Raw genomic sequence first — 14,303 nt, forward strand, 5'->3', positions numbered from 1 at the left:
TATTGACAAAAAAGTAAACTCTTGTTGACTGGTGATGCTACTTGCTCATTTTGTGTTTCATTCGTGTAATTTATATATATGTATATATAAATTGATATCAATAATGATAATAATTTCTTTGATTATCAAAGCTGAGTTTATTACATTAGCAAATACCTGATTCTTCTGATATTCTTCTATGATGCCCGAAACACTGAATCTATCACGACTGACTCTGTAACTCCCCAGCCTCCAAAGCATAATGCAGATTAGATCATGTCAAATTTCACCAAGTTTGACACAGCACTACATATTTCAAACCATCCGCTGTCTCGAGTGCATGCATCACCTAAGAGAAAGTGAAAAAACCACTCCGCCATTGCTTCTACAGGCTTCTTTGGTAACGAAGCTTAGGAGGAGGCAGGCCGTTCTCATTCTTTAGTAGTGCAATATAATCAGCAGACTCTGCTTCTCGATGATGCAACTTGGTGGGTGGCAAAGTTTGCTGAAGATGCCCACTTTGATTATCACAGACCCCGAGTTTTACTATGAATGTAGTAGTACAACCCTTTCCTATACCTTCACTTTCAAGCCAGATATGTCCTCCCATGAGACCAACAAACCTGATTGTACCATTAGAAATAAGTGAAAGCGCTGTGAGAAATATTGCAACAAGATGGACTGTCCATCAAATTTGTTCAACAAGTCAGAGAAACCTATAGCAAGCACTGCAGGGTAAAACATATTTTGCAAAACCAATAGTAAGAAGGTTTTCTGTCTATACCTCTTAGAGATAGCAAGTCCAAGTCCACTGCCACTATAACCGTTGTTTGCTCCATTTTGAGATTGCGCAAATTTTGTGAAGACGTGTGGTAGATCCTGAGGACTTATACCACAGCCAGTGTCTTTTACCTGTAGAAGTTACAACTTATTTTGTGAGAACTTCAAACTTTCCTTTTAAAAAGCAGCTACTAGGTAAGATGTGTGTCCATAGCAGAGTTTATGATCAAATCATCAAAGAATTATCAAGCATGGATCTAAGGTGAGGTACCAGTATGCTATTACATTGACAGACCTGCACATGTAAGTAGAAGTGCCCATCACTAGAAATTGGATGGAATTCAGGTGCTCGAGGATCTCTTAAAGAATCTGGGTAGGCAACAGAAGCCCTAATTGATATGTGACCCTCCTTTGAAAATTTAACTGCATTACTAGCAACATTTATAATGGTTTGCATAAGCCGTTTTTCATCACCAACGGCACATAGCGGCAAATCTGGTGCCAATGTCCCCGTCACTGATAGCTTTTTTACAGTTGCTATTGGTTTAATCAAATTGATAACCTACAAGGTGAAAAACAAATCAATCAACTAAAAGATAATGCCAAGAAATACTTGATCAACAAGAATAACAACAACAGATCACCCACCTCTCTGAAAACAGCATGCAGATTAAAAGCTCCCATCTCTAGCTGGAGACTACCATCCTCAAGCTTAGAAAGATCTAAGACATCATTGATGAGAGTAGCAAGAAGTTTGCTGCTCTTTAATACTGTTTCTACCATCAACCGCTGTTCTGCAGTAAGTTCAGATTCCAACAGCAGCGACGATAAAGCAGTAATTGCATGCATTGGAGTCTGCATTTCATGGTTCATGACAGCAAGAAAATCATTGCGAGCACGAATAGCCATTTCTGCCTCGCGACGAGCTAAATCAAGAGCAACATTTTGCTCCATAAGTAAATCACGGGCACGCATAGACTCTTCCAGAATGGCAGCATGAGAAAGTGCAACCGCTACCTGAAAATTATGTGGACTTTATCATATAGTTATTGGACTTCCAATATCAAATAGAAGTGACAAAAACATGGAGTAAGGAATTCCCAGTGAAGAAAAAGCAAGAAAATCAACTACACTATTAATTAAAGAAATGCTACTCATAAAGTACGAAAGTAAGTCCACATGTCAAACTTATGTCCTCTTCCATTGTTGCGCAATATTTACTTGAGTATTAGAAGTTTAGAACATGTGAATATTAGACTTATGTCAGCGGAGTTTGTGGAGCATGATTCTCTCTTTTTTTTCAATATGGAGGAATACTGCATGAATAGGTGCTGAAGTCAATGTGAAGCAATATGCATCGACAAATTACAAACTCCTCATGTTTCCTGCACTGTACGGAGTGCAGAAATAGACATGTTGACAAGGGCCATCCAGAAACCAAATACAGATCATTCTCAATAGCATTGACCCAAAAGATAAATAATCGAAAGTAGAAAATACAAGAAGAAAAATGGGCCCGAAAAAAAGTTGTTGATATGCCTAGGGTTAGACCTTATTTGTCTCGAGCTGAATCTTTTTTTTAATTTTGAAGAATAAAGTATTCTGGCCATGGCATTCGAACGTTTGCATAGCATTCGAAAATTCTGAGAGCCTGCTTTGATTGTTCAAACAGCTACACGAGGCCGTTCAAATGCCCCACGACGGCGATGGATTGTATTAGAGTTATTTTTGTTTGCTTTGGTTGTTCGATTAAACTCTACATATGTAGAAGACAGCCTCATTAAAACTATCGAATATTATTGATGTTTTTGGCCATTCGCACATATAGAGCATTGTTTTTGGCCATTCGAACGTAGACGAGGGGCATTTGAATATCCGTCGGTTAAGTTGTTTCGTATTGGGGTTTGTTTATAATTTTTGGATGATTGCACCTCCAAATATGTGGGATAGCAACCACTTTTATTTTCCATTTATACTTGAGCCAACCTTCTCCCTTCTCCTTCCTCCCCTCACTATCCATCTCGAGCTTCCTTCTAGGGCCAAAATTAATCTTCCATCGCTTCTCCCTCCTCACACCAGCGACCAGCCATATCTAGAAGCTCCATTCTCCCTCTTCGTCTTATTCAAGGTACTATCCCTATCCTCCATAGTCATTATCCACTTTCATAATCTTAACCCTAACCACATCACCAACTTTCATCATTCACTTCCATCCTGCCATATTCTGACATTTGGTTAGTATATCAATCATAACTTTTGATCTACCAACCCGGTTAATGAGATTCCAGTTGCATAAGACTCTTGACTTCTAGAGAAACAACATATCTGAATTTCAAATCATTCCAAGAATTAGATCGATCTCTACTACCTTCAAAAGTTTTATATTTAGTTCTGTCCAAAATAGCAACTCGGATCGACAAACATCTTCCTCAAGGGTGATTGTAATAAGTGGCATCAAAGCTAACTTTCCTCAATGTGTATCTGCAATGATATCAACCACTATATCCATGGAGGCACGAAGAAGAGAAGGAAAGACATCCATGCGCGAGAGAGGGAGGAACACTACCCCTCCATGCGTAGGCACCCAAGGGCAAGAGGACAACACACAGCGCTGCCTCCTTTACCTTCCACAGATCCAAACATAGAGATGTTATCAAGATCCATTGAAGCTTTGAGACAGACCTTCATTATCCTCACTCAAACCATTGAAACCTTGAGTTAAATGATCACACAATGAAAAGCCGGTTTGTTTCGAGCGATCTGAGAAGGGCGGTCCAAGGATAAGAGGTACCCCATGATGGTTCAAGTGTTCGAGCCCCATGATGGTCCCACCGGTTGACCAAGGGCAAGAGAGAGAGAGAGAGAGACCACACCCAAGTCAAGGCGTCGGAGAGAGACCCACCATGATGGTCCCACCAGTTTTCAGACGAAGATGATGATAATCCCTAGATTGATAGGGATAAAGATTAAGATCGAGAAGTTGATGGAAGACGTCGAAGGAATTATGTATGGCTAGAAGAATACCTACCTTCGATTAGGACTAGAGCAATATTCGACCCTAACCGTGATACAAGCATCCGCAAGTGCATCGTTCAATTGGAGTTTCCAATTTTTTTAAGATAGAGATCTGATTGATTGGCTATACCATATCGAACAATTTTTCATCTTCCAAGACATGGATGATGACCAAAAGATTCTCGCATTCTTCCACCTCGAAGGAGCATTGTGCTTCATATGCGACAAGAAGTTCACCCCAAAGCACCATTGCACGCGGCAGACCGATTCAGTGATGCTTATCGATGGTGAGGTCAAGGAGGACGTGTGCAAGGATGACGTAGCCGTTGGCGACCAGCACAAGAATGAGTAGCATCTGAAGACCAAGGAATTAGACTTGGAGGATGTACGAGCAAGCATCTCATTACATGCCTACTCAGGAGTCGCAACACCGTCGACGACCTTACAGGTGGACAGCATCATTAGGAAGCATATAATGCATATTCTCATTGACACGAGGAGTATGCACAACTTCCTAAACGATCGACTGGCTCAAAAGATCGGGCTCACTTTATAACCAACAAGAAATACATGTCTGGTCATCGGTACACACGATCTATGGGCGCGATTCTCCTTCTCAACGGTCTAAAAGATGAAGAGGACTTTGTTGTTGCAAGTCCCAAGGAGTAACCACAAGAGCTTATGGTAGTCGAGATGGAGAATGATAGAGACATGGCCGCTGAAATTTCGCTACATGCATACTCGAGCATGGTGGGGCCTAAGACGTTATGGTAGGAAGGTATGATTAAACAAACAGCAGTTAACATTTTAATTGACACGAGGAGCACTCATAACTTCCTAGATGAAGATTGAACTAAATGTGGAGCCGATGGTGGGTTTTCACGTTACGATAGGCGATGGCACAACGTTAAGAACTAACTAGAGTTGGACATTGTTATCTCGAGCTTAATTATTTTTGTTTTCGAAGAATAAGAAATTCTGGCTGTGACGTTCGAATGCCAAAAGACCCTTTCGAACGTCATGATCAAATGTCTACATAGCATTCAAAAATTCTGAGGGCCTGTTTTATCCGTTTGAGCGCCCCACAGCAAGGATAGATTATATTAGGGTTATTTCTTGTTTGTTTTGTTTGTTAGATTAGCCTCTAAATATGTGGAAGATGATTTCATTAAAGCTATCGAAGATTTTTGACATTTTCCTTCCTATCTCTCCCTTCTCTCTCTCTTTCTCCTACTACTATCTCCTTTTGACGACAGTCATTATTGGACGTCGTCTCCTTCCTCCTTCAATCTGATAGTGCCCCTTGCTTATTAAGGATCGGTCTATCTTCCCCTTCATCTAGTTTTAGGTTTTATCCCCAGTATCATTGCTATCACCACCTTTCTAAACCCTAACCCTCACTATTATTCCATCTTCCACCTTCCATGTCCATCGACCACCTACTGACCCCCAATCAGTATTTCCCCAACAATTCTGATCTACACCTCCAATTATCATGATTCTAGTTGCGCTAGATTCTTGACTTCCAGGGGTACAACGCACTAAAGTTTCAAGCCTTTTGGACAGTTAGATCAGTTGGCATCGTCTTCCAAAATTCCGATTCTAGATCTGTTTAGAGTTGGTCCTTGTTGTGATCACAATTATGTTGAAGTGATCGTATCAGATATCAAGGATGTAACCATGAGTCTAGTAGGATAGCAAGGTTAATCATCCGTCTCATTTGATGAAGTTCATGATGATACAAAAGCCAAACTCTACTCTAACCATGGCAAGAATCCATGGAAGGAAAAAGGTACTAAGTTCTGAGAAGGGAGTTGCTTTAAGGCAAAAATAAGCAAAGAATGAAATGAAACTCTAAATAACGATCAACTAAGAAAGCTTTCACTTAGACGGCCCTCAATTAAGATAAGTGCCCACAGATAATGTTGGTCCATATCTGGACTGCAGTACTGATAATTAATGTAATTAAGATAAATTTTAAAACTATCGATTAACTATAGACAGAAAAATGAGGGAAATTGAACAAGAGAAAGGGTGACAAAATGCAATTTTCTGCAGATTACTAGCACATTAGCATGTAATAACACAGAAAAATTACCCTCAGTTGACTCGTTATCTTAAAACTCTTACCTGATCAACGACAACATCAACAAGCTCCAATTCATAGGCATGCCACTTGCGAGCACTATCTGACGGAAGCATCAAAACCATCACAGCATAGCTCCTCGTGGAGAACTCAGGCCAATCATTTATCTGGAAATTTGAAAGATGCAACAGCGGAACACGGACAGCAACCACCTCAGGAGGCACATATCTACCCATATGGGGTCGGATCCTAGCTAATGGGCATGTATGTGGGATTCTTATTGCCCGGTCACTGTTAAATAATTGAGTGACTATAGGAAGGTTGATAGACACAGATCCAACAGGCAATGGATGGTGAAGAGTGTGAGAAAGTTGAAGGTTCAAACCAGTACGTGATGGCATCCATATCGCGCATTCTGCCAAATCCAGAGTTCGTCCTAGCTCAACAAGAGTAGTCATCAATATAGTATGTCTATCAAGAGTACTTCTGATTTCATGTGTGAGCATGCGAACATGCCTTCCAGTCTCCTCCTGCGTGAGTATCAGGCCCTTTTCCCTATCAAGTTGCTCTGCCTTATTCCTCAGGATCAACTCCCTTATCTTCACACTTAGCAAATCAGGAATTATATGAACGAGCATCAAGGCCGTTGCACATGAGACAACAGCAGTCGAAATTTTTGCTGCCGTCATCACCAATGCAAGGGCTTTTGAGTGACTGGTGAACGTCCACAAATTTATCAAGTGGGTTGCTCCGCAAAGAACAATGAAAGCACCAAACTGTATCAGCACCCATCTATAAGGGAAAAATGAAGACTTCTTCACGAAATAAATGAGCTCCAAAGGGATGGAGAAGTAGGCGAGAGCAATGAAGAAGTCGGATATGTACTGATACTTCACTAAGAGCTCATCTGCAGGCCACTGTGGCTCGATGCAGTCGCATGCCTCCATCTTCCAGCAACCGCAGCAGCCACAATCTTTTCGCTACATTTCTTGAGAGGAAAAGAAGACCTGTTTTTTTTAACCAGTCAGAACTGAAAAACAACATCCATCTATTCCAATTTCTTATCTGGAAATAGCAAACAAGCAATACTTAAAAAGAACAAATTTTTGTTTTTAGATGGATCTTTGACATGTCTAGTGAACACAAAGAACTTTCTATGCCACCTACAACGCCTACTATTATCTCAAATGCCTTAACCCCACGCAAAAGAAGCTCAAACCCTAGAGGAAATTCCCCACTCTTCCCAAAACCGAAGCTCGATCAACATTTCCCAACATAAATAAATCTCCATCCCAAGAAGGAAAAAAAAAAAAAGAACGATCAAAATCAGGTCAAATTAAGTCAAAATCGTTAAAAAAAACACCTAATTCCCAAAACAAGAACAACAAAACCGCGAAAACAATCAAACCCACAGCGTAAATTAATTTAGCATCAAATCGGACGGAAAAAAACGGTTAGAAAACGAGATGAAGCATAAAATTAATCCAAAAAAAAAAAGAAAAAGAAAGAAGGAGCTCAAAAGGATGCGATCTCTACCTAGATCACGTAACGAGTAGCTCGATCTCTCCTTCTCGTCTTCTTCTCGAGCAAAGAGTAGAATTTTAGAGAGAGAGAGTGAGCACAGATGAGAGTTTTGCTTTGCTTCCGCCTCACGGTCGGGACGTGGGCGTCGATGCGCCGCTTTATAGGAGGAGAAAGTATAATTAGTGGAGTATCCAGGGGCCTAACTAGAAAATAGAGGAATAAATATACGACTTTCACGTGATTAATATTAGATCTTTTTAGAGATTATCTTACATTTATTTTATATTAAAAAAAAAGAGAGAGAAAAATTAATATAACAATTATTTTAAATGCAATTATTTGTACTCTTAATTAACAAACTTGAGAGCCAAGTTGAGAGAGGAACAGAATATATTATCCCTAAGTTTGAAGGTTATCTCTTAGGATTCTTGTTCTTGAAGATAAGATCTCTTTAGTTTTTTTTTGGTTTCTAGTCCCCTGCTCCTTTTTTCTAACTTAATTCTTTTTAATGATTTATTCAGTACTCCATGCATCCTGCATAGGGGAGAAAACGGGTTGGATTAACTCCGACCCAACCCACTATCCGATCAGGTTCGGATCAGATTCGGATAAAAAATTTCTATCCGATTTAGATTCGGAATCGGATACGGATAGAATTTTTGAAAAAAATTCAGATACGGATTCGGATACGGGTTGGATATATTTTTCGGATTCGGATACGGATATCGGATATCCATTTACCCGCATATTTTTTTAAATGATTTATAATTTTTAGTTTGCTTATTTAAATAGTAAATATTAATATTATTACTAATAATACGTTATATATTATTTATAGAGATTAATTTCTCTAATTTTATATATTTGACGTACAAAGAAATTTATTATTGTAAAACTCTTAATAATTTTATATTAATTATATTTAAATAAAATATTATAATTATTTTAAATTTAATTAATATCCGATTATTTATCCAAAAATTATCTGTATCCGTTTAGTTAGGATATGGTTTTAAATTTTTCTATCCGTCCAATATCCGTATCTGAATCCATATCCGAACTAAAAATACGGATCCGGATATAAATTGAGCACTATCCGATCCGTATACGTTCCATTTTCACCCCTAATCCTACATCATCTAAAATATCTTACATTTTCTACATAAATTCTTCTATTTTTGTTTAGTGAGATATGGAACTTAAAAACATGGAATTGGTAGCACAAATATTTTACTAATAAATCTCGAAACATAACTCATATTATATCACTGTATTTATGCATAAAATTATCTTATCTTTTAATATAAATTTTTTTTAATTAATTCATTTGTAATACTAACCGACTCTTTGAGAGAATGGTAATTTGAGTGATTTAAAAATTTGTTAAAATAAATTTGCATATAATACCCTATATTTTAACGAAATTATGATTTACACTGTATTTTTACTATTTATAAATCAAGCTCTATCATTTAGTAAATATGTGCAGAAAATACCCTGCAGTTAAGATCCGTTAGTTAAACTTAACTAAATTTTCAAGTTAAGTTAAATATACTAAATAATTTATAAAAATGCACTTAGCTAAATTATACTTTCCTACCATATACTAAGAGTATTTTAATTATTTTCTTAAAAAATAATTTGACGAATATTCTCATCTACACAAAAGGTGTTAGTTCAAATCTAAGCCCACACATATCCACTAAATCATAGTGTTCGATTTTCAAATAGTAAAAATATAAGTATAAATTATAATTTCGCTAAAATGCATGGTGCTATATGCAAATTTTCTTTGTTATATTAAGGATAAAAATTATAATAATTTTATTTTAATCATAAGTACATAAGGTAAATCTAATCTTATTATTCACTAGTGGGGTTGAGATTAGTAAGTAGGTCAGATGCTTCGTGGGCTGGGTTCATTGAACACGGCAGGACCTATTTGTTCTGGCTTTGATACGGCACCGACTTTGGGGCCTAAAAAAGGACACGTACATAATATGAACAGTCTTTTGGGACCCAATTCAACTACTCCTCCATTTGTCCACCCTTCCCGTAAGGTTACTCTTCTCATACTAGTCAACCATTTTATTGTGGGAGTTCGACTTAGGGTGAGTGTGACAGTGAGAGTGAGAGAGTGAGTGAGAGAGTGAGAGAGTGAGAGAGTGAGTGAGAGAGTGATGCATGCATCAAGAATAGCCCATGGATTTTTATTTATTTGATGCTGTGCAGGAGGATTCGGCAATTTATATATGGAAGATTTTTATTTGGATGTATTTAGAATATTTTATAAGAGAATATTTATTATAAAGAATTATTGAAACGGTGTTTGAATGTTCCAACGATTTCGTAACATTTGAAGTAGTACGTAAGAAAATTATTAGGTGCTGAAACGATCATTCTGCGTAAGAGTAGCTTTGAGTTAAAGTGAATTTTTAGTCTTTTTCTCTACGCCTGTATAAACCAAACAATCCTAAGTCGTTGGTCAATACTAAGAGACTATAAGTTTTTGAATCCTAAGGAGATTTGTTGAAGTGTTCTCCGAGTTGATAGAATATTGAAGAGACGAGATTCTGAGCGAATTATTATCTCAGAGCTACTGAGATAGGACATATAATCTCAAGGATCAATAATATATGATTAATATACTAATTGAAGCAATTCATCGTAGGTTCTAACAAAATAGTTGTAGAATTCAACCGATATTTAGTAAGTTGTTCTTATATTTGTAATGTTATTAGTAGTTGATTTATTCCTATAGAAAAAGATCTCTGATTTTTACATAAAAGGTTTTCAGTAAAATTCTTATGGTTGTGTTTCCTTGGCTTTATATTTCTAATTCTTTTTACATGTTGTTGAGTATTCACAATAGGCATTCATCTTCTAAATTATGGTTAAAACAAATATCAATATCATACGATGCATGTCACCTCATAGATTGCACCATAAGGGTGATCATGGTCATTCGCGCACGCTCTAATTCTTATAGGTCGCACCATAAAAGCGATCATAGTCACGCACGCTCTAATCCATTGATGCTCTGTCTCTGAACGCCAACACTTAAATAAACAACAAAAATAGAAAAATAAAATAAAAGTTAGGAGATTAAATGAAGGTAGGGGCTTTCATCTTTAGTTTTCTTTTTTTTTCTACCAAGCATAGTACTTTTATATGTATTTTTCTATTTTATTCTCTCTTTGATTTTGATAAAGAAATAATCTTGGAGAACATTACTATTTTTATATTTTATATTTTAGCAATCTTCTTTGCTTCAGAATTAGATGGACTTCACTTAAATAAATAAACATATATATATATATATATATATATATGAACCTAATAGATTCAAAACCAGTGATACTACTCTAAAAATTTAAGTTGGTAAATAACAATAATTTTATATTTTATATTCTAATATACTATTACATTTATTTTATTTAATTTATGCAAAGATTAAAAAAGATATTACAACCTTGAGGACTCTTCCTTATCAATCTATCCTTTTGTCTTATTATTATTCACACCCTATTATATATAGATATTTTATCATTTCACTCCTCTATTTTGCTTTTACTTCTAATTGTATTTAACAGTCATTTACCATATAAATAAGTTAAATAAATTATAGAGGTAAAATGACTTTAATACTTTTAAGTAAATTTAAAGTTTAAGTTAAAAATAAGAGTTTAAATGATGAGATTCCTTAAAACACAGTTGGATCGATAAGGAAAAAGTTATCCAAGTTCTTTTATCCAAGTCCGATACATCTATCTCTCTGAGAAGAACGACTAATCCCTACTGTTATCGGGATTCTTAGGCTAGAAAGTTTTTATTCGGATAACGATAGCAAGCATTCCATTCAAAGTTTGCTTTTATTCGAATAGCCTGTCATATCTGGTGGCAAAAGTATCTCCATAAATAGTTCTTCACTTATTAGTCCACTTGGATTGAGAGTACTAATTACTCTCATATTCTAAACTAAATTAGGGAACCTTAAATGAGCTTCTAAAAAGTTAGGCATTTGATTGTGAATTTAGATAGATTAGGGGGGAAAAAAGAGAGAGAAGAGAATGTGATTTTACCTTAATCTAATACTTAATTACCACACTTATTTAAGAAAAATTTTAAACTCAATCCAGAATCCAACTTAATTGAAGACGAGCTCGAGCACCAAATTAATTAATTGGACAAAGTGCTATTAAAAATAAAATCAAATCAAATCAAGGTACTCTAGGTATGAGATAGATGGAATAGTTCAAACTTCTTTTAAAAATCCATTAGAATTCTTTTGACAAAGATAAAGTTATCATTATTATGTCATATAGGATCAGCCATAGTAACAATGACGTTCTCATAGTGCACAGAATTGAGATCATTTCCATGGTAAAATGATGAGAGTGGCAAAGTGGTCCTGAAAACAGTTCATCACTTTATAACCCAACGGCTAGCTAAATCCACAACTACCAACCTTTTCTTTTGGGTCTCCCTTACTTCTTCCAATCCCCTCTCATAATGTACTCATTGACATTTAGGTTCAGCAATCATGGCGAAAGTATTGCTGCAAATTATTATGCAAACCAAGTTCTCTGAATGAGAACTCGAATAGAGAAAGTGAATCCAGGTGGAGTACCAGGATGATACTTATATACATTCGGTAATAAGTATAAGATTATGGCACCAGACAGACAAAGTAGTTGTTCATATATGATCACCACCCCATAATTAGAGAAAAGGAAAGAGAATCTAGAGAGAGACAAGTAATGAAGCACAAAACAAGTGCCAGTAAAGCTAAAAACTCTTCTTCTTTTTTTTCCTCTTAATCTCCGTTCTCCTGAAGAAAAAAATGAAGTCTTGTTCTTTTTTTTTGAAATTTGAAGAGCTAATGAACTCGATCAAGCATGCAGGAATCCAGAGGACAAAGCCATGAGCAACACGGCAGCTTGTTCCTCCTCCCCCATCCTCCTTATCCTCCTCCTCCTCCCCTTTTGAATCATAGATCTCTGCTTGAACGCCACTTCCCTTCCAAATCCTAGCATCTTAAGCTTAAGAGGAACCCCAAACTTCTCCACACCACCCATCTCTTCTCGCTTCTCCTCCTTCCCTTCGCCTCCTTCTTCCAACCCGAGAGCTTCCCTCCTCTTCTTCCGGTACCGGATCCCACACGCGTTGCAAAGCGACTGCGGTTCACGGAAGCACAACCAAATCAGATCGAAACCAGCGAAAGAAACGGCGACGCAAAAGAGAAAATCCATCTGTAACTCGATTGATACGCACCTTTGGGCCCGACGGGCCGCCTCTCCATAGAGGAGTCGTCGTCGTGTGGCAATCAGCGCAGCTCCGTCGCTCTTCCCCGCACTCTATCCTGCTCCGATCTATCGATCCCGATCCCTGAAGCAAAACAGAGCAAACGATCTCAGTTAACGAACTACTCGAATCGAACGAGATCAAATGAACAGAGATCGACCCAACTCACTTTTTCGTCGGATAAATCCATCGCCGCCTTCAAAATCCCACCTTGGCGATCCAATCACCCAGCTGAAATAGTAGAGAACCAATACAATCTCCGGTTTCCTTCTCCTTCGGCCGAGGAAGAGGAAACCAACAACTGTTGACGGTGTACTTCGGAGCAAAGGAAAGTGATCAAATCAATGAGATCCGACGAGGGAATTACAGCAGCCGATCCAAACCTCTCTCTTTCTCCTAAGAAAGAGCTTAGAGAAGCAGAGGGGGGGATAGATGTAAAGTTTTGGAGGCTGGAAGGAGATTAGAAAGAGTGGAGGCGGAGGGAAAGAGAAAAGTGTGGAGGGAAAGGATGCTACGAAGTGATATAAGGCGAGAGGGACTAAGGGAACTGAGAAAGTGTGAGAGAGAGGGAGAAAAAAAGAAGAAAAGAAACTCTTTTTTAATTTTAATTTTAGATTTTTCTAGTGTTGTCTGCCCACTGTGAACTGAGAGCCAATTCATTAATATTTTTATTGTATATTATTATTAAGGAAAATTAATTATTAAAAGGCTTGGGGCCCAAGCTACTCCTGGAGGGGGAACACTTTTAGCATATTTGACTCGTGCGGGAGTATGTTACTGCAATCGAAAAGCGAAATCTCGTGACACGCTACACTAGTAAAACAGCGCACGCCGTCATTGACGAACGAAGAGTCAAGAGATCTTGGGGCCCGCGTTATCTCACCCCGTGCGCATACACGAGATCGGCGGTATGCTGTTTAGGATCGGACAGCTGATGCGCACGGGAGAGGAAAAAGGGAACTGGAAACGGCGGCGCTGCACCGCCACTGATGCCCTAATCAGTGCCCAAAACCCTAAACCTGATATCTCTTCGTAAATGACAATAAACTCCCTCGACAGTAGGCACTACCCCCACTCACAGGGATGACGTGTACAGGGACGTTTCGGTCTTTTTGGCTAGGTTATAGAACTTGCCGTTGGATCTGAATCTGACGGCGGGTAATTGGCAAGTTCAAAGAGTGGGGTCTCTTGGACTGGGCCGGCAAGTTTGGGGCCCAAATAATGGAATCTGGAATCTTCTGTCCATGGCCACTCGAAACTTCTGGGCAGGAGATTCCATGACACGTGTAAATAAGTAAGGTTTTGTAGATACTCTCCTTTTATATGTAGCTGAGAAAATTTTCAGTGGCTATATCTGGTAAAAATCTATCTTTACTAATTTAAAAAAAAAATAATTAACTTAAAATATAATAAAAATTAGAAAAAATAAGAATTTTTATATAATAGCTATTGAAAACTTTTTTAAAATATTATAAATGACATCGCAGTATTTGCCAGCCAATCAGCAGTTTTACTGGTCTCAAGGTAAGTATTAGGATTAGAATATTACAGAATAGAAGAGATGAGAAATTGACGGTCTTTAATCAGTGTGACTACGGACCTGGATGGGTTGTGC

At 37.7% G+C, this 14,303-nt stretch overlaps 2 protein-coding genes across 2 annotated transcripts; both read right to left on the minus strand.

The window, feature by feature from the left end:
• Nucleotides 1-91: 91 nt before the first annotated feature.
• LOC140761207 (probable ethylene response sensor 1) lies at nt 92-7,552 on the minus strand. Its single transcript, XM_073098449.1, has 6 exons — nt 7,397-7,552; nt 5,905-6,867; nt 1,408-1,776; nt 1,055-1,321; nt 764-891; nt 92-602 (listed from the first exon to the last, which is right to left on the minus strand). The coding sequence occupies exons 2-6, from the start codon at nt 6,805-6,807 to the stop codon at nt 365-367; spliced, it is 1,905 nt and encodes a 634-aa protein (XP_072954550.1). The 5' UTR covers nt 6,808-6,867; nt 7,397-7,552; the 3' UTR covers nt 92-364.
• A 4,439-nt stretch (nt 7,553-11,991) lies between these two features.
• LOC140761256 (GATA transcription factor 15-like) lies at nt 11,992-13,236 on the minus strand. Its single transcript, XM_073098518.1, has 3 exons — nt 12,858-13,236; nt 12,659-12,772; nt 11,992-12,561 (listed from the first exon to the last, which is right to left on the minus strand). Exons 1-3 carry the CDS (start codon nt 12,876-12,878, stop codon nt 12,277-12,279), a joined length of 420 nt encoding a protein of 139 aa, XP_072954619.1. The 5' UTR covers nt 12,879-13,236; the 3' UTR covers nt 11,992-12,276.
• Between the last annotated feature and the right edge of the window lie 1,067 nt (nt 13,237-14,303).

Source organism: Typha angustifolia, chromosome 6, assembly GCF_048772165.1.
Source record: "Typha angustifolia cultivar Huaian chromosome 6, ASM4877216v1, whole genome shotgun sequence".
NCBI lineage: Eukaryota > Viridiplantae > Streptophyta > Magnoliopsida > Poales > Typhaceae > Typha > Typha angustifolia.